Source organism: Macaca fascicularis, chromosome 5 (assembly GCF_037993035.2).
Source record: "Macaca fascicularis isolate 582-1 chromosome 5, T2T-MFA8v1.1".
Taxonomy (NCBI): Eukaryota; Metazoa; Chordata; class Mammalia; order Primates; family Cercopithecidae; genus Macaca; species Macaca fascicularis.
In genome coordinates, this window is record NC_088379.1 from 147,249,733 (window position 1) to 147,271,241 (window position 21,509).

General features: G+C 37.7%; 1 protein-coding gene across 8 annotated transcripts in view; it reads right to left on the reverse strand.

Moving 5' to 3' along the window:
• INPP4B (inositol polyphosphate-4-phosphatase type II B) overlaps positions 1–21,509 on the reverse strand; it is an 822,790-nt gene that overhangs the window by 85,622 nt on the left and 715,659 nt on the right. For 7 of the 8 annotated variants that reach the window (XM_005555983.5, XM_045391863.3, XM_065545524.2 and 4 more), the window contains 4 exons: positions 7,352–7,524; positions 5,757–5,880; positions 4,593–4,710; positions 73–213 (listed from right to left, as the gene is read on the reverse strand). In XM_005555983.5, the coding sequence (XP_005556040.1) occupies positions 73–213; positions 4,593–4,710; positions 5,757–5,880; positions 7,352–7,524 (556 nt within the window). Of the gene's footprint in view, positions 1–72; positions 214–4,592; positions 4,711–5,756; positions 5,881–7,351; positions 7,525–18,624; positions 18,784–21,509 lie in introns of those variants that run through there. The other variant, XM_074040510.1, reaches the window with a different exon arrangement.

Consider the following 21,509-nt stretch of genomic DNA (forward strand, 5'->3'; position numbering starts at 1 on the left):
GTGGGACTTCTCATCATATGCTTAAGAGGAACAAAGAAAAATCTCAAGTGCCACTCTTACACCAAAGCTTACCTCTCAGCCAGAGTTTGCTGTTCATTGATTCCAACGTTAAAAAGTACTGGATACACATGAAGCAACTGTCCTTCTTTAATCTGTAGAGGTAGCGACTCAAACATCCTGGCTGGAAGCTTGACCTCTACCACATAATGTTCTCTAAAGAAGGCAGAGGACAAAGGGAAGAAATATTACTTACTTGTTTTGTGTTATTTTAGATTTATTGGAAGAAAACAATAAAAGGGTTGGGATATAGCACTGATTTAGTTTTCTGTTTGCTATATGCTTATTTTCCTCATTCATTCATCTCCTTATTAAATTACTTGACATAAAAAAGTTTGTAAGGATTCATTTACATGTGTGATTTCTCTACCTCACTCTGAATTCCTTAGGAAAGAAATGTTTAGTCCATTTTTTTATACCCAGGGTCATGTGCATTGATAGCCTCATTTTGTTTTCTTATTTTTAAAACTCAATCAGTCCTAAGAATAAGAACACTAATCTAATGACTGCTGTTTCAATACAGTGAAGCTAAATAAACCAAATAATTTATATAGTGTTTTGGTATGGCCTGTTTGTTATCACTATTGATGAGTGTTTCTGTTTTTGATGGGCTGATGGAAAGGTAATGCTTTTATTGCTTAGAGTGAAACTTTTGGGAATTCTGGTCATTTTGAAACATTAACATATCACAGGAGCATTTTTTCATTGGAAATGTCCATTAAAAACTACCCCCTTTTTAATGTTGAAAATTTAAGTCAGGATTGATACAATATGATTAATAAGAGTACCTACTTACATATTTTAAAAATTGTCATCTTCCAATACAGTGTGAATTGAATATAGAAATTTAGAAAGTTTTGCCCAGAGGTTGAGAAAATCCATGTGTTTCAAGAACTATACAGAGGGGTGGGATTGTAAGATACACATTGGGGAAATAAGCATAGGACAAATAGTGAGCCTCTTTGTGAAAATCTTTTTAATTTCTCCTAGTGTAACATTATTGATAAACAGTATGGACCACTGACTCTGAGACTTGTTTTTTTCTAGCTATGAAACAGAGACCTGGTAAATATCATGAATTTAGCAAGCATGGATGTTAGCATTACCTTCAGATGAATGAGCGCATTATTTTTCTTTGTTTAATTGCTCTCAATGCCATTTACAATAGCCTGGCTAACAGTCTTTCAGGAATATGAGAAGCATCAATGAGTCAGTTCATGATTTAAACTTGCTCTGAAGGTGAAACATATAATTTCTTTGTGATAATTTTACCAGGTTTATTAAGAAATTTATATGAACTAATGTATTTTACATATATAATTAATAATTTTAGCAAATTTATAAAATTACACAATCATCACAATAATCCAGGTTTAGTTCATTTCCATCAACTTAAAACAATTCCTCGTGCCCATTTACACTCAACTCTACTACCATCAGCAGCCCAGAAAGCCATTCATCTATTTTCTCTCTATTTCCTATGAATGAATTTTATTTTTCTGCACATATCCTATGAATTGATTCATACAGCGTGGAATATTTTCTATCTGGCCTTTTTCACCTAGTATAATGTTTTTGAAGTCATCCATGTTGTGGTACGTATCAGAAGCTTGTTCCTTTTTATTAGTGAATAGGATTCTATTGTATCGATATCACATTTTGTTGACACATTTATCAGTTGATGGACACTTGGATTACTCCATGATTTGGGATATTATTAATAATGCTGCTATGAACATGCAGGAATGAACTGTGGTGTGGAAGTATGTTTCATTTTCTCTTGGGTGTATGTCTAAGAGTCATATGATAATTTTGTATTTAACTTTTTAAGACTGTCAAACTGTTTTCAAAGTGACATTTCCACCAGCAATGTACAAGGGTTCCAGGTTTTCCACATCCTCACCAACATTTGCTCTTATCTGATGATTCTAGTGTAAGTGGATTGGTATCTTTGATTTTAAATTTATTCTCCTAGTGATGAATTATGTTGAATATGTTTTCTTGAACTTATAAATCATTCATATATCCTATTTGGTGAAATGACTATTCAAACTTTTTGCCCATATTTAAATTTGTTTTTTGGTGTCATTATTATTGAGTTGTAACATTTATTTACATATTCTGAATATGAGTCCTTTTTCAAAAATATGATTTGTAAATACTGTCTTCTAATGTGTAGCTTGTCTTTTTACTTACTTAATGGTGTTTTTTTTTTGATGCCTAAATGTTTATAATTTTGATGCAGTCCTATTTATCTATTTTCTTCTTTTATGGGTCTTGATTCTTGTGTTATGTCTAAGAACTCATTACCTAAACCCAACTTACAAATATTTCCTTCTGAGTTTTCTTCTAGAAGTTTCACAGTTTTAGCTATTACATTTAGACTGATAATCTATAGTGAGCTAATTTTTGCATATGTGTAAATTCTTTTCTTTCCATATAGATAAACCAATTGTCTCAGCATCGTTTTTTGAAAAGATTCTCCATTCTCCATTGAATTAACCTTGGCAGCTTTGCTGAAAATCACTTGACTTTAAGGATAATAGTTTATTTCTGGAGAGTAAATTTTGTTCAATTAATCTACATGTATATACTTATGCTAATACTACATTGTCTTGATTATTATAGTTTTGTAGTCATTTGTGAAGTCTGAAAGTATAAACTTTTCTACTTTGTTCTTCTTTTACAAAAATTGTTCTTCTTTTACAAAATTTCTGGGTCCTTTGCATTTACATATAAATTTTAGGTTAGGCTTGCCAATTTCTGCAAAAAGACTACAGAGATTTAGATAGTGATTGCAGTGAATCTATAGATCAATTATGGAGAATTACTAAACAATACTGAGTCTTCTAATACATGAACACAGGCTGTCTCTCCATTTATTGGATCCTATTAATTTCTCTCAGCAATATTTTGTGTGTTCTGTGTACAACATTCTAACTTAGTTAAATTTACACCTATTCTTTTTGATGTAATTGTGAGTTAGACTTGTTAATCCAAACCACCACTATTTCTGACAACTTTCAGGACTGTGCTATTTCCTACTCCTATCCAAGTCAAATCAGCCCACTCTGGTAGTGAAGCTGTTGTGTTAATGGCCTTGCCCTAGGAGAACTGTGTTCACAGGGCCAGGGTTGATGGGAGCAGTCCTCAATAAAATGCCTCAGACTCTTAGTGATGCTACCCAATGTTCTCTGGTTTCTCGCAAACAAGTGCTTCTGAATTTGTGGTGTGCATCCGATTTATTCTGTTTGTCCTAAAATGGTTGTTTCGGATTATTATTTCCAGTTGTAATATTGCTTTTGGAGAGAGGGTGTGCTAAGCTGCTCACTTCATCATTCTCGGAGTCATGCCCCTACCTACATGATTACTTTTGAGTTTCAACACTGCTTGAAGAACTTCCTCAGAAAAAGCAAGCTGCACTCTGCCTATGCCAGATGGCCTGGTAAGCTTCCCTTAAACATTGTGATATAAGTATTAGTGTTTCACTTTTGACAGTAAACTTGAGAGAAATATAGAATTGTGCTGTTTTTCGGGTGTGCGTATGAGCAATTTTATTCTCTTTCTCCCAGATGAATGGCAAGTTAAGTATTAATTCTAGGTAAATATTTAGTTTCTGAGGATGTGGGTTTTTTTGTGAGTAAGAAAGTTACCTTTCAGCCAACTATGTGGTTCTGAGTATCCTTCACAAAATTTAAAATAATTATTATATGTTTACTATCAACAAGAAGACAAGTTTACTTTGAACTTTATACTTAGTTTGTTCTGCATCTCTCTTTAGCATGAAACGCACTCTCCCTTTTGTATATTCATATGTTTTGAACATGACCGGAGAATGTTTCAAATTTTAAATATCCTCATGCAGCAATTAAAAACACTAACACCAGAATAGTTTGGACTTCTGATTGAGACAACTTACTATAGGATGTACCTCTTCTTTTGGAGGTATGTTCTACACACCATCATTTTTCTTAATTATTTCTGATATTTTGCCCATCATACACTGACCTTCGAAGCTATTTATTTAAAATCCTTCTCGGAAATCTCACAGTCTGAGAGTGAGTTGTCAAAAATAATTAAGAGAAATGGTGGTATATTCCCCTGACACAGAAATATATCTTTTCTAAAATGTTACTGCTTTTAACTGAATTTAATTTAAAGTCATCTCAAGAATTATGATTCTATTAACTGAACGATTCCCACAAAAGTAAAAACACCCACAGCTTTGGATGAGATAGTAATAAGGAGAAAAATGTTCTCATGCAAGCTATTATTTTGAATTTCTTGTATTTTGTGGGAGAGTACTGCCATACTCAACTCACTACAATTTAAAACATTCATGAGACTTCCAGGAGTTTTTCAAGATTGTCCCATATCATATCACCCATGTTTATTTTTTACCAAAAAGGAAAAGAAAACAAAAGAAAAATTCCCAAATCAAACCTGAATTCTCCTTGCCTCCTCTGACAGGAGTTAATATGACACATCTAACAAAGCCTGGTCTTCAGGAAGTGAGCACTGTGAGCGCTGCTTACCGTCTTCCTGTTACAACTGGCAATACATCATTGGATTTGGCTTCAATTATTTTAAATGCGACTTTCTTTAAATCAGAAATGCCAACAGCCATGTCCTCTAGCATTCCAATTTCATCACCTAAGCAAGAGAAAAGGCACTTAGTTACAAACAAACATTTGAGGAAAATGTCATTAGCTACTATGCCTCCCTGCTGGAATTTGTTCTAGCATTTTATTGAATGAGTTTCTGAATGCAGTGAACCTACTCTAGATACTTTTCCTCAGAGGCTGAAGGTTTTCCTTAGTGAAATGGGAACCATTTCAATGGACTCCAGAAGTCAATCTACCCTTTGAGAGGAGGAAGAACGTGGGCATTTGCTGTGAGGCTGGAGAAAGGTTTTAACCCCTTTATGATTTGTGTACATTTCTTTCTACGGCAGGACTGATATGCGTTGTCTAGAAATAACAGAGGTAGCTGAATTGATAATCACTGACCCAGGTTCATGCTAGTTTTGCATCTCCATACATTAACAAATGAAGCCTAAGAGGGGGATCATTAAGATTCCAGATCAGCACTCTCTAACAGAAGCATAATGTGAGCCACATATATAATTTTAAATTTCCTGGTAGTCATTTTTTAAAAGAGTGAAATTAAAAAGGTAGAATTAATTTTAATAATAGATTTTACTTAATCCAGTATATCCAAAATACCATTTCAGTTGTAAATTAATATAAAAGTATTATCAATATAAAATACCTTTTAAAACTTGTTTTTGAAATCTGGTCTGCATATCTAGTACTTATTGATTTGGACCAGACACATTTCAAGTGTCCAATAGTCACGCAAGGCTACTATATTGAACAGTGCAGTTCTAGACATTACAGGGTTCAGACTTTAAAATCTAGTCATTGAAACTATGTTGGCACAGAGCCTTTTATATTAAAAAAGCCAGATGGCTGCTCAGAAGTCCACTCTGAAATAATCTATAATTCCATTTTCAAACCTTAATGGGAGGCAAAAGTAAGTTACAAGGTGAATACAAAAAACTGAAAGTTACATTATTTTTGTAATACTTGGTGCAATAAAGGTCTACTTCTTATTTTTATGTTTTTTGGAAAAAATTGTGGGTTAAATATCCTATGAATAGAAATGTGACTTTTAACTTGTACTAAAGCAATACTCACTGTATGTACTTAGTAGCCCTTCATACTGTACTATCAACCCCACTGTGTGAAGCTGCTGTAGGAAGCCTGGGTCATACAGACTTGTCTGTAATTTGATGATAAAACCACAAACCAATCCGGCAAGCTGAAAAAAAAAATACTGATAAGATTTACTGCAGTTAGCAAACGTATTTGTTTTATTTTGAAATATTTTAAGACTTCTGAGGCATCACAGATTCGATTCTCAGGTATGTGTAACAAAACTACAACTATTTGGTAGGCATATTAAAACAAGTTGACAGTCTTTGATCTAGAATTGCTGTGTATAAAAGTCTTGGGGAAAGTAGAAGTGCAAAGGGAAAAAGAACATGGACAGCAGTGAGGTTGATGGGTCTTCAAATCTTATGTCTACCATTTCTAACAGTAAAATCATAAACACTTAAGCACTTCCAAATCTTATTATTTTTTGTACATGTAAAATAGAGATGATAATAATCATTTCACAGGGTCATGAAAATAACACAATGACAAAACATATATGTATAAGGCAGAGCATATTTTCCGACACCTGGTTAGCTCCATGTGCCACTGTACCATTCATGAACTAGCACGGGAAAGGGACAGTTTGGTTAAAACATTCCGTTTTCCTAGAATGTTTAGAAAGATAAGCCTTCTTTTTCTTCCCCTCCATATGCCCTGTCTATAAAACTCAGCCATGGGGATGGAGGTAGGTGGGGAGAAGGAAGGCACCAGCACCGTCACCGTGATGGAGGTAGGCCTTGGCATTATGAATCATGTTGGGTGTAGGCAAAGAAGGTGGCCCTGTCAAACTTCCCATTCAAGCCTTACTGCCCTGAAAACTTATTTTAAAAACAAAATAAGAGATCTTTGTGAAACCTTGTCCCAAGATTCATGGGGGAACTGTACGTATAAGCGGCTGCAAACAGATCCCCCTTGCCAAGTCCTAGTTTGTCACCTGCAGTGCAAGGCAACAGTCCCTTCCCTTACACTTATGTAGACCCCTGAGCATAACACAAAGATGATGACCATGTCCTTCATGGATTTCATGCCCTGTGAAGCAGAATTTATATGTTAGAGACTTGGCCATCTCTTTTCAGAAATAAATACTTAAGATCTCATATACTCTTTGCTTAGGATATTCAGCTGATATTTACCGTGAATAAGAAACATGGGGTACCAAAACTTTAAGGATCTTTCTAAAAATAAAGCTGTCCCAATAAGAATTCTATTCATTATCAAGGATAGAATGTTAACAATCCGGCACTGTTTTTTTTTTTTTTTTTGAGACGGACTCTCGCTCTGTCGCCCAGGCTGGAGTGCAGTGGCGCGATCTCGGCTCACTGCAAGCTCCGCCTCCCGGGTTCACGCCATTCTCCTGCCTCAGCCTCCCGAGTAGCTGGGACTACAGGCGCCCACAACCGCGCCCGGCTAATTTTTTGTATTTTTAGTAGAGACGGGGTTTCACCGTGGTCTCGATCTCCTGACCTTGTGATCCGCCCGCCTCGGCCTCCCAAAGTGCTGGGATTACAGGCGTGAGCCACCGCGCCCGGCCCATCCGGCACTGTTTTGTACTGACAATAACAACAGGCACCTACCGCTTGACTGAAGACGATGTCTCTTCTTAGCGTCAGCATCAGACACTGGGGCAAGCTGTACGCAAGTTCCTGAAGGAGCACAAACGTCAGGGACTGCTTGGCTCGGTTCACCACTTCTCCCATGCAGTCCTTCAGGGTAAGGATGAGGGGATACAACTGTTCATACCAGTCCTCTGAGGGAAGGGGGTGTAAGAACAGTGCAACAGATGAAGGAAGGTCTTGGAATATAATGCAGAACCAACTTCCAACTTATTTTTATTTTTTCAATAAAGTTAGACATATTCTTAAGGATTCACAAAGATCAGACCTGAAGATCTCTAATTTAAAATCTGTCCCCTAAAAATGTCCATGAGCAGCCAGCCATCGGACCTCTCCACGTGGATGCATTTAACATATTTGCAGCAGATCTCTCTTCTCTGCTCATCTCTGATCTGTGCACTGCCTGTATCTTAGTGAGTGGTGCCATCAAACCTTTCTCATACCGGAAATAGAAGTTTTACTGGCCTTCCTCTTCTGCAGTTTTCACATTAACTTGGTCATTAAATTAGTTCTACTACTGTAACAGTCCATCAATATGCATCTTCTCCTTGTCCATGCCCATTGTCGTTTATTGCTCTCCCTTGGATCACTTCCTGGACTACTCCCTAACCCATCTCCCTTCCTCTGGTCATACTCTACTGAATTCCCTTCTTAACAGTGTTGCCGGAAAGATTTTTAATCATTTTGTATCTGATTCTATCACTCACTTCTCACTTCTTAAAATATTTTGATAAAAAACCTAATAAAGTATTCATAAATAAATAAAGTTCAAACTCATGAAAGACTCTCCATTATCTAAACTTTGCCTATTTGTCTAATCTCATCTTTCAGAACTTTATTTGCTGTCTTGAGTCTCAGGTGAAGTGAACCACATGTATTTCCTTAAACTTATCCCGTTCTCTCATCTCAATGTCTTCGCAAATCCTATCTCCTCTCCTAGAACACTCTTTTTCTACTTATCTTCCTGACAAATGCTTTATCTCTTCTGCAGACTCAATTCAGTATTTCTCTTCTCCAGGAAGTCTTCCTTCATTTCCCCCTTACTACACTTCCCTGTTCCCTGAAGATTGGGTTGAGTTGACTTCCTTTTGTGCCTATAGCTTCTTGTCCTTACTGTTTCAGGACTACTCACACACTACTCACCATTTTCCTCTGCAAGAAAGAGAACTCACTGAGGGCAAGGAATTCATTTTTTAATCACTGAATCACTAGAACCTAGCACAGTGCCTAGCATATAATAAATATTCAATAAGTTTTAATTGAATGAGAAAAGTTACAGTAAATATAACAGAGTTTTAAAGATATAGACAAGTATAAGTAAGTCAAGTTTTCAGTAGTATTTGGGATTCAAATAGCTATTCTTCAAATGAGGATGCAAAACTGAGACCATTTGTGCTATTTGTGTGTCTAGATTTCTAACATGCCTCAATCATATAATTATGACTTTGGTATGATAGAGAACCAATTTATGTTCTGTTTCAGTTAATTTGGAGATCAAAGCCCTGGCAAATGTTAACTATCATAAATTCTTGACTGTGTGACATTCCATTAATATATAAATAAATTAATGGATGACAAATACGATTTGATATGAATGAGCACACGCTGCGAAATTAATTATAAAGCAGGAACTAAAATGATATGATCTCCTCATCATAAAAGTGCAAGCATCATTATGAGTAATGTGAGTGGTAAATAATCAGTTAAGACCTTGAAAGAGTGACAGAGAACAATAAAAAGAATCATAATCACTATCGTACCATGTCTACTGTCACTTATTTATTTTATGTTGTGGTATAATAGACTAGATGAAATAAATCCAAAGGGTTGAAAAGATAATTAATGGACCCAACATAATAAAAAGATATGCTCTTATTAATACTCTATGAAATGTCTATGTGATGCTATAATGTAAAATACATTAGAATGTTAGAAATTATTATTTTAAAAATATTGTAGATGTAAGTGCTATTATAAGGATAAAAAACATAGAGAAAGAGGAATGCAACAGAGCCCTTTTAATGCATAATCATTTAATATTGGACAAACTTATAGGCAGCCTAGAATAAAATGTGAACAAGGGTTTGATTAAAACAAGCATTAGTTAACTGTTGATCCTTATGTCATTGTCATGTGTAAAAGGGAAAATGGAGGTACACTGGACTTTTTTTCATAATAAAAGATACATCAATAGATATCAAGAATGAATATCCTATATTCCTATTTTTTTCATATTTGCATTTTTTTATCTCCTGTTCTCTCTCTCACTTTCTTATGTAATTGTTGCTCTCAATATGAATGGGTAGACTAATAGACACAGGGAAACACTAGTAAAAACTTCAATAAAATAACCCAGCTGTAAATTTTACACAATAGCAGACTGAAAACTGATTTTGTTTTGTGCTTAGCTCTGTAGAGATTCGTTTCTACTAGAGAATTTCCGAACATAAAATACATCTTCTGTGCAGTAGGTGGCGCTGCTTAATCAGGCTGAAGTCGAACTACTTTGCACTTGCTGCATTCAAGTAACTGATTTTTACTTTTGTATGCAGTTGTATAGTTCCCAAACAGCATGGACTTATTGTTTAAGCATCTTGCATCATATTATCCTGAATCAAGTGGTGAATACTTTATATGATTTTTCTAGTTAGAAAATTAAAAAAAAAACAAGTGGCCACAGTTTTCTTTCTTGCAAGATATTGTGACAATTCTAATTCAATGTTTGTTTCTGTTAAAAGTATTTAAAAGAGAAAATTTTGCAGATTTTCTCATTAGCATAAGGATAGGTGCTGTATTCAATTCCATCTTCACTTATTTAACCAGTTGATTCTTAATTGTAAACTATAATCAGATGACCAAAAACAGAAAACCAAAACAAGTCTGGTTTCCAGTTCCACAAGAATAGAAGTGGAAACCTGGGAAAACAGGAACACACAACATTCTAAACCTAGGAACACTGTTACATACTTCTGATACTAATGATATTCCAGCATCTCTATTTAGCATAATTATATATACCTTTTATGGCTAAAATTTCAGGAAAATAACAATATAGGAAAGCGTTAATTATGAATGAGAAAATTACAAGTTCATGAGCAACGTAAAATGTCTTTAAAATAGTAGTAAGCTTTCTATGGAGGAACATAAGTGAAAAAGTTAAAAATAAATTTTTTTTCTAGAAAAGAAACAATTTAAATTGAGCAGATAATGGAAAATTGTACTGGAAAATTCCAATTGCCAATGACTCCAGGTTTTCTTCTCTGTTAATATGCAGTCAGTGTAAATCTCAGATTCTGAAATAAACAAAGTGAGTATGACAGGCCAAAGCAAGGCCAAAGTCAGTTCATAAATGGCCTTTTTGCTCCAATGAACATCCCATATCATTCTCACAAAGGAACAGTAAATGCTTTAGTTTTTTGCTTTAAAATACGTTTTGGGGAAAATTAAAGAAAAAACCCAGGCTTCAGCTCTTGACAGTTTTCAGATTTGTCACTTGCCTATTACCTTTGTGTCTCTCCATACTTTACAGTTTACATGGTGTGTATTTGGTCCTCCTGATAAAGATGAAGGTAGTATTTATTCATTCATATATATATGTGTGGGTGTGTGTGTATATATATATTAATATATATATATGTGTGTGTGTGCATACACACACACACACACAATCTTAGTTGAAACTCGAAACTAAATTCAGAAGAGTGGATGTATTTCAGGATTTCATACTTTTATGTACACACATACACACACATATACACACACACAGTTTTTTATAAACTTAGTGAAGCTGGGAGCTAAGGGTGCCCCACAATATAGTTAACTGTCCCACCATCTCTTCCCTGAGCCAACTAGCCTAGCAGGCACTAAGTGTGATTTTATTCCCTGGGCTCCTTTCCATGACAGAGGAAAATACTAGGAGAATGTTTGAGTGCATCTATAAAAACTTGCTGAGACTCCTTAACCCTGAGACCAACAAGCAGAGTCTTTCCTCGGGAAAACATAAAATGCATGTGGCTTAGCCGAGCTTTCCTGAGCTTTGTGAAGTGTGTTGGAAGCCATCCAAGCACAGCCTCTGTTTTCCAGCCCCTCTACTTGCTTCTCCGACATATTCAAGGGAAGCTCACTGAGGGATTCAGAGAACGGCTGCTGGGTGCCCCCCCCCTCACCTCCTCCACACACCATCTATTTCCTGTGCAGGATGTTCACGTCCTCTGAGCTCAATGGCTCTTATGTTACACAGGAGAAAAATAAAAGAGCCAAATATCAACCAGCTGTAGCAGAGCATCATGCTTTCTTTCCAATTTCTGAGCCATTCTCTTCTCAGGTGCTTGGTCTTCTTTGCTCATTTAAAATAATTAACTTCACAAAAGCTCGTAGCTATTGTTATTTTTGTTATCACAACCTTTCAGACACAGAAAAAAAAGAAAAGTGAAAAGATTGCACATCCATTAAACTTTATACAAAGAGATAACAGAAGAAATGAGCCAGCTCTTAGGATTCTCTTCAGGTAACAAGATGATGAACTGTGAAGACAAGCGATTAGAATGGCCATTAAGGGGGGCAATAAAATTCCCAAGGTCATGAAGTGAACACAGACCAAACTTATAGCCAGTAGGGATTTTAATCTATGCCTGAACCCCAGGCAGCACAGAAATGGTGATGGGTTCATGGTTGGGGGCTGGGGGTGGGAGAAATCTATTTCCTGCTTATAAAATTTTTGTTGACTTTGAAGGGCCTATGCCTTACATCAACCCAAATATGGGTACCTATGTGCCGCTCTGAGTGAAGTTCTTGTCTTTCAGGCACAATTTTGCAGTGTGAACATTCATAATGTGAAGGGATCAACTAATAATAAGGCTTTTTCTGCAGACACTTTCTAAGTAAATTCCTTTCTATGGGTATAATACATGTAACCAACTTTGGTCATAGACCCTCGACACCTGCCCATAGGAGGCCTCTAAATACCTGGACATATCCTAGGGGCACAGGGCATAGAAACTAGGCTAATTCCAGACAATAGAAGAGTAATCAGAAAAAGAAAAGCACCCGAGGAAACTTGACTGCTTCAAATGTTTTCTGGGCCGCTCAGAATGTCCTTCTCCAACCAAGCCTTCCTGATCCTCTTCCTGTCTTTATAATCTACTGCCTGTCTCTGACACAGGAATTGAGAAATCAATTTTTTGTCTTCTTTTATTAAATGCTAATGTGTCTTTCTTATATCATTGCTCCCCCCTCCTTTTTCACTGACATCGTGAGAAATGGACTCATTCATTGGACAAAGATAGTGTCTTCTACGTGAGGTGCTGTGGGTGATACTAACATTTTTAACTCATGTCCCCTCCCTTCAAGGAGCTAAAATCGAGAAGGAAAGGTAAGAAGTATGAAGGAATACCTACAGTATAAGGCAATATGATAACAGCTACGAAAGTTGGGATAGTGACCAAACAAGTTTTAGAAGACTGAGAGTTTAGAGGCAAGAGAGTCCATCTCTGGTGAGAAGACTGTGTTCACTCATGGCTGTGGCATTTACTGCACACTTAAAGGAAGCCACAGGTGGAAAGAGCCCAGGGAAAGCTGCCTGTACTGCAGGTGGTAGACACCCACAGTGAGGCTTTGTAGGAATAGAGACTGAGAGGAGTGTTTGGTTTTGTGGCGGAAATCTAATAAATAGATGCATAAACTGACCAGAGGGAGAAACAGGGGGTACTGGAAGAGAGGAAATAAATGACTGAGATCACTCAGTGATTTGGAGAAGGCAGGAATAAAACAGAAGTAAATGTTAAGCTGAAGCCATGGAATAAAACCAATAAGAGTCTAGGTATAGGCAGTCACCATGCTAGGGATAGGGAGTGGAGGTAGATAGGGGTGGGGATAAAGGATGGTGCAGGGGATGTGTGAATAGGGCAAGAGCTAAGAAGCAGGGCCAAATCAGAAACAATGCATATCAGACAGGGTGAATGACGAAGCAAGGTTTACGTTAACCCTGAGAAGAAGGTAGCACGTGAATGTACTTTCCCTTGCCTCTATCTCAGGGCAGCCTCAAAGGCCCTAAGGACATTCACATAAAGAACAAACATGTATCTTAAAATGCCATGAGTGTAGTGTCCACTGAACTACGTTCCAAGGTAAATGACTGATCTTAGCAACTTCCACATGTATGAGAAATGACTGTACTGCTCAACCCAAGACAAATGGCTAAGACAAGAACAAAGGCAAGCTTTCCTCATGTCAAAGGAACCTTGTTTGTTTAAACCCTGCCAGCCTGAGAACACAATGTCATAAAACTTTCCAGTCCTGCTCTTAGAAAAATAGCAAAGGAAATGCATCAACTGATATCCTGGTTAAACTTCTCATTTCGTAGCACAAAGTTGAAAGCCTTAAGTAAATTCTGCTAAGACAGTTTCCAGGAACCAAATCCTTTAATCAAACAAGCCTTGTATTTGTTGTAGCACAAAAGTTTTAAATTCGGGTTATGTATTGACTGGAGGAGTCACACACCCACATTCACTGTGCTTATTTTGTTGCCTTTTGGCCTTAAATAAACTGTAACCTCAGGACTCTGGCCCTCAAACAGGTTGGGTATTTAAGAACAAGCTGCATAAGTCTTAGGTCTTTGAGCAACCTGAAATCATCAATATGTCTACATCAGTGAGCTCCTGTCATTTAAATATTGGCCAGCATCTAAGGTTAAGAAGAGAAGTAGTGGATACTGAGTTGACTGAATCCTTATCAGTGAGCATTCAGAGAAGTGAAGAGGTGCAACATTTTTACTAGGTGAATGTAAATGAAGTAAACTAGGTGAATATAGAAGTTTCCTAGCAATGTTCAAGACCATGGAATATAGTGCATCAGTTTTTTGGAGCATAAGTTTATACAAGTGCAATTTTGCTATATGCATGGAACGTGTAGTTGCACCAGTTTAAAAACAAAATTCTGCAAACACAATAGGGCCTCATGTCCATAGATTTAACTTATAAATGCCGAGTAAGCAATCAAGTAACCAAACAATATAAACAGTACATTTCTTAGGCCATTTCATTCAATAATCACATGCCCTATGGCCGGGCGTGGTGGCTCACGCCTGTAATCTCAGCACTTTGGGAGGCCAAGGCAGGAGGATCACCTGAGGGTGGGAGTTCGAGACCAGCCTGACCAACATGGAGAAACCCTGTTTCTACTGAAAATACAAAATTAGATGGGCGTGGTGGCTCATGCCTGTAATCCCAGCTACTCAGGAGACTGAGGCAGGAGAATTGCTTGAGTCCGGGAGGTGGAGATTGCAGTGAGCCAAGATTGTGCCATTGCACTCCAGCCTGGGCAACAAGAGTGAAACTCTGTCTGAAAAAAAAAAAAAAATTCACGTGCCCTAAAGTCCCTGGATGGGAGCTATCATCTCCCTTTTCCTCTATCTTGGTTTCTCTGTGGGTGTGAACATCACCATATTTATGAGAAAGTTAAGTAATTTTTCTATGTAATTATGAATTCTTAATTTCTGCATATGATTCCACAGTAAGGCTTTTGGATCCTTTCCTTAGTCCTTATACGAAAATTAATTCAAGATGGATTAGAGACTTAAATGTTAGACCTAATACCATAAAAACCCTAGAGGAAAACCTAGGTAGTACCATTGAGGACATAGGCATGGGCAAAGACTTCATGTCTAAAACACCAAAAGCAACGGCAGCAAAAGCCAAAATTGACAAATGGGACCTCATTAAACTAAAGAGCTTCTGCACAGCAAAAGAAACCACCATCAGAGTGAACAGGCAACCTACAGAATGGGAGAAAATTTTTGCAATCTACTCATCTGACAAAGGGCTAATATCCAGAACCTACAAAGAACTCAAACAAATTTACAAGAAAAAAACAAACAACCCCATCAAAAAGTGGGCAAAGGATATGAATAGACATTTCTCAAAAGAAGACATTCATACAGCCAACAGACACATGAAAAAATGCTCATCATCACTGGCCATCAGAGAAATGCAAATCAAAACCACAATGAGATACCATCTCACACCAGTTAGAATGGCGATCATTAAAAAGTCAGGAAACAACAGGTGCTGGAGAGGATGTGGAGAAATAGGAACACTTTTACACTGTTGGTGGGATTGTAAACTAGTTCAACCATTATGGAAAACAGTATGGCGATTCCTCAAGGATCTAGAACTAGATGTACCATATGACCCAGCCATCCCATTACTGGGTATATACCCGAAGGATTATAAATCATGCTGCTATAAAGACACATGCACACGTATGTTTATTGCGGCACTATTCACAATAGCAAAGACTTGGAATCAACCCAAATGTCCATCAGTGACAGACTGGATTAAGCAAATGTGGCACATATACACCATGGAATACTATGCAGCCATAAAAAAGGATGAGTTTGTGTCCTTTGTAGGGACATGGATGCAGCTGGAAACCATCATTCTTAGCAAACTATCACAAGAACAGAAAACCAAACACCGCATGTTCTCACTCATAGGTGGGAACTGAACAATGAGATCACTTGGACTCGGGAAGGGGAACATCACACACCGGGGCCTATCATGGGGAGGGGGGAGGGGGGAGGGATTGCATTGGGAGTTATACCTGATGTAAATGACGAGTTGATGGGTGCTGACGAGTTGATGGGTGCAGCACAGCAACACGGCACAAGTATACATATGTAACAAACCTGCACGTTATGCACATGTACCCTAGAACTTAAAGTATAATAATAATAATAAAAAAAGAGATATCTAAGGGATTGATTTTCCTGAAGTTATCATATAGCACCACAAATTTGTGCCTGAAGCAACTTAACATTTTGTTAAAAGGGTCCTAGCAAATATGTTTGTAGAGAATAAGATTGGAGAAGGTGTTTTTTTCTTGGAGAGAACAGAGGCAATGCATCGTAGACTCTAAGAGGGCAGGCTCTGGAGCCAGACCACCAGGGTTAGAACCCAGGCTGTGCACAGGTCACTTCAACTCTCTACTCCTCCATCCTTTAATTTTGTAGAATTACTCCTATGGTGTTGTAAGAATTAAATGAGTTAATGCAGTCAATATTTAATTTTTTTACCACATATCAAGTAACCCATAAATAAGAGCTTTTATGTTTTTTTTTTTTTTTTTTTTTTTTTTTTTGAGACGGAGTCTCGCTCTGTCACCCAGGCTGGAGTGCAGTGGCCGGATCTCAGCTCACTGCAAGCTCCGCCTCCCGGGTTCACGCCATTCTCCGGCCTCAGCCTCCCGAGTAGCTGGGACTACAGGCGCCCGCCACCTCGCCCGGCTAGTTTTTTTTGTATTTCTTAATAGAGACGGGGTTTCACCGTGTTAGCCAGTATGGTCTCGATCTCCTGACCTCGTGATCCGCCCGTCTCGGCCTCCCAAAGTGCTGGGATTACAGGCTTGAGCCACCGCGCCCGGCCAAGAGCTTCTATGTTAAAACAATTGAAATCAACAAAGTAATTTCTACATGATACTTTGCACTTGCCCTCCTACCAGCATGGATTCTTTATGCTCTTCCTTCTGTCCTATTTCTGAGGATGAACTGTTGTCTAGCTCAGACCAGCTCCTCTGTTGGTACACCAGACCTCAGCCCCTCTCACCTACTTAAGAGTGTCACTCTAGCAATTCTCTCCCTTCCTCCCACATTATCAATATTTCCTTTTATACTGGACCATCCTTGTCAGAAAACAAACATGCTATTATCTCCCCATCTTGAAAGAAATATCACTGTTTTGACCCTAATTCCCTTTATAGCTCCTACACTTTATTTCTCCATTTCCTTTCACAGTGAAACTTCTCAAAAGAGTTGTCTATACAGGTTCTCTCTACTTTCTTTACTTCCTCTTTCTTTTAACCAACTCTACTTAATTCCTACCCACTCCCGTAAGACTACTCTTGTCATCAAAGACATCCATCCTGCTAAATCCAAAGCCATCTCTCAGTCCTCATTTTATTTGACCTATTTTCTAATCCCGGCTTTCAGGATAGCATATTCTTTTTGTATTCCTCCTACCTCACTGGCCGTCTCTTGACCAACTGTGTTGCTGGTTCCTTCACTTATTTCTGACATATCAACACTGAAATGTCCTCAAGTATAATCTATAGGTTATTTCCCCTTTCTCTGTATACTCAATCCCTGTTGTTATTATTCAGTCTCATGTCTTTAAGTGCCATCTATATAATAACAATTTCCAAATTAATGTCTTTAGCCTGACTATGTCTCCTGAACTTGATTCATAATGTAAAAATGTTATTGAAATTCTAGGCTTACAATAAAAATGTACTTTATATGGCATATTTTGATTATTTAAGTTTTTAAAAAATTTGTAAGTATACTCTAGTTGGGAGGCCAAAGTGAGCGGATCTCCTGAGGTCAGGAGTTCAAGACCAGCCTGACCAACATGGAGAAATCCCGTCTCTACTAAAAATGTAAAAACTTAGCTGCACGTAGTGGCACATGCCTGTAATCCCAGCTACTAGGGAGACCGAGGCGGGAGAATCACTTGAGCTTGGGGGATGGAGGTTGTAGTGAGCCCAGATCACACCATTGCATCCCAGCCTGGGCAACAAGAGCGAAACTCTATCTCAGAAAAAAGCAATTGTTTTAGCTGGAGAACCATTAATTTTTTAAAGCTTCATTCATTGATTTTTTTCCAATGCAATTCTCAACATTCATATGTAGAAATTTATGAAATTCAAAATATTAATATTTAAGCCTTCTAGTTAAAAAGATTGTTAGTACTTGTATGTTTGTATTTTACAAAGTAAAAGACTTGTTATAACTATAAAACCACTGAAATAATTGTCTAATGTTGAGTATAAATTCTGAGAATATTAGTATCTTTGTATAAATGTTGAAGAATATTCACTTAATAATATCAAGAAACACTCAAAAGTGTCAACAGCAATGGTAGATCCATATGACTAGGCCTTCATTCCACAATATTGGGCCTCTATTATTTGCTATGAATTATGTCAGGTTCTGGAGATTCAAGAACAAATCACAAACACTTTCTTATAGAGCCAAGTCTAATGGGGAAATGACATTTAAGATGGCATGTACAATAAATCAGAGATTCAAAGTTTTCAAATAGCGGCCTATAGACCAGTCTTATATGACCTGCAAATTTTATTTGGAATTTATCATGTTTTAGCAATTTTTAACCTTTACAACAAGTGAGGTATTTTACATAAACATTCAGATTTATTTGAAAAATCAGAAGGGATGAAAACTTTAGGTCCATGTCCTCCATGGAAATGACTGGCTGGGGCTGGAGCAATGACCTCCTTTTGGAGGAACATACACTCTCTACTTTGCTCTGGCTTCTATCCACTTCACTTGATTCGTTCATATTACTTCACATGATGCCTACGGGCCTTTGTGCTTGCAAGCCCTGCAGAAAGTGTGACAATATAAATGATAGAATCCAGTAAAAAATAAAAACAGGAGGACCTGGAGAACTACAAACCACTGCTCAGTGAAATAAAAGAGGACACAAACAAATGGAAGAACATACCATGCTCATGGATAGGAAGAATCAATATTGTGAAAATGGCCATACTGCCCAAGGTAATTTATAGATTCAATGCCATCCCCATCAAGCTACCAATGAGTTTCTTCACAGAATTGGAAAAAACTGCTTTAAAGTTCATATGGAACCAAAAAAGAGCCCGCATCTCCAAGACAATCCTAAGTCAAAAGAACAAAGCTGGAGGCATCATGCTACCTGACTTCAAACTATACTACAAGGCTACAGTAACCAAAACAGCATGGTACTGGTACCAAAACAGAGATATAGACCAATGGAACAGAACAGAGTCCTCAGAAATAATACCACACATCTACAGCCATCTCATCTTTGACAAACCTGAGAGAAACAAGAAATGGGGAAAGGATTCCCTATTTAATAAATGGTGCTGGGATAATTGGCTAGCCATAAGTAGAAAGCTGAAACTGGATCCTTTCCTTACTCCTTATACGAAAATTAATTCAAGATGGATTAGAGACTTAAATGTTAGACCTAATACCATAAAAATTCTAGAGGAAAACCTAGGTAGTACCATTCAGGACATAGGCATGGGCAAAGACTTCATGTCTAAAACACCAAAAGCAACGGCAGCAAAAGCCAAAATTGACAAATGGGATCTAATTAAACTAAAGAGCTTCTGCACAGCAAAAGAAACTACCATCAGAGTGAACAGGCAACCTACAGAATGGGAGAAAATTTTTGCAATCTACTCATCTGACAAAGGGCTAATATCCAGAACCTACAAAGAACTCAAACAAATTTACAAGAAAAAAACAAACAACCCCATCAAAAAGTGGGCAAAGGATATGAACAGACATTTCTCAAAAGAAGACATTCATACAGCCAACAGACACATGAAAAAATGCTCATCATCACTGGCCATCAGAGAAATGCAAATCAAAACCACAATGAGATACCATCTCACACCAGTTAGAATGGCGATCATTAAAAAGTCAGGAAACAACAGGTGCTGGAGAGGATGTGGAGAAATAGGAACACTTTTACACTGTTGGTGGGATTGTAAACTAGTTCAACCATTATGGAAAACAGTATGGCGATTCCTCAAGGATCTAGAACTAGATGTACCATATGACCCAGCCATCCCATTACTGGGTATATACCCAAAGAATTATAAATTATGCTGCTATAAAGACACATGCACACGTATGTTTATTGCAGCACTATTCACAATAGCAAAGACTTGGAATCAACCCAAATGTCCATCAGTGACAGATTGGATTAAGAAAATGTGGCACATATACACCATGGAATACTATGCAGCCATAAAAAAGGATGAGTTTGTGTCCTTTGTAGGGACATGGATGCAGCTGGAAACCATCATTCTTAGCAAACTATCACAAGAACAGAAAACCAAACACCGCATGTTCTCACTCATAGGTGGGAACTGAACAATAAGATCACTTGGACTCAGGAAGGGGAACATCACACATAGGGGCCTATCATGGGGAGGGGGGAGGGGGGAGGGATTGCATTGGGAGTTATACCTGATGTAAATGATGAGTTGATGGGTGCTGACGAGTTGATGGGTGCAGCACACCAACATGGCACAAGTATACATATGTAACAAACCTGCACGTTATGCACATGTACCCTACAACTTAAAGTATAATAATAATAAGTAAATTAATAATAATAATAATAATAATGTAATAGTGAGATTATTTTTCCCCTGATTTTAGTAAGACTGTGTTTACCATTTGGACACTAGGAATAATAGTAGATTTTTGTATAATACATCATTTTCATTAAGTGAGAAACCATCCTATTTCTTTATACTTATTCTTTCATTTAAAAACAAATGATTAATTATATCAAGTTTTTCAAATATGCATAGAAGTTATTTTTTTAATTTGAGTTGTTATAATGATTAATTACTGTAATAGATCTTTTTAAACATTAAACCGACTTGCATTTTTAGAAAGAAAAAAAAAAAAACAGGAGGACCTATTCAAAAAGCAGTAAATAAGATGTTTTCCTTTTTCCCTCAGTGGTGTTGCTCCAGACCTGTCAGGATCTTTTGTTTTGTTTTGTTTTGTTTTGTTTTAATGTTTGTTTGTTTGAGACAGAGTCTTACTCTGTCGCCCAGGCTGGAGTGCACAGGTGCAATCTCAGCTCACTGCAAGCTCCGCCTCCCAGGTTCACACCATTCTCCTGCCTCAGCCTCCTGAGTAGCTGGGACAACAGGCACCCGCCACCACGCCTGGCTAATTTTTTGTATTTTTTAGTAGAGATGGGGTTTCAACGTGTTAGCCAGGATGGTCTCGATCTCCTGACCTCGTGATCCACCCACCTCGGCCTCCCAAAGTGCTGGGATTACAGGCGTGAGCCACCGCGTCCAGAGGGTGCTTTTTATTTACTCTTTTGTGCCATCCTCCCTTGGATGTGGGGCTATGTGAATACAGAGCCTCAAAGACACCCAGCCTCACCCTGGCTCTTCTGCACTGGCACCCAAGCATGTTGGTAGGCGGGGGTGGGAAGTGATCATTGGGCTGGCGTGAAGATGAAGGTTGGGCAGGCATTGGAGAAGCCTGCAGAACTACTAGTGAGGCAAGCCTCCAAGGCCTGCACAC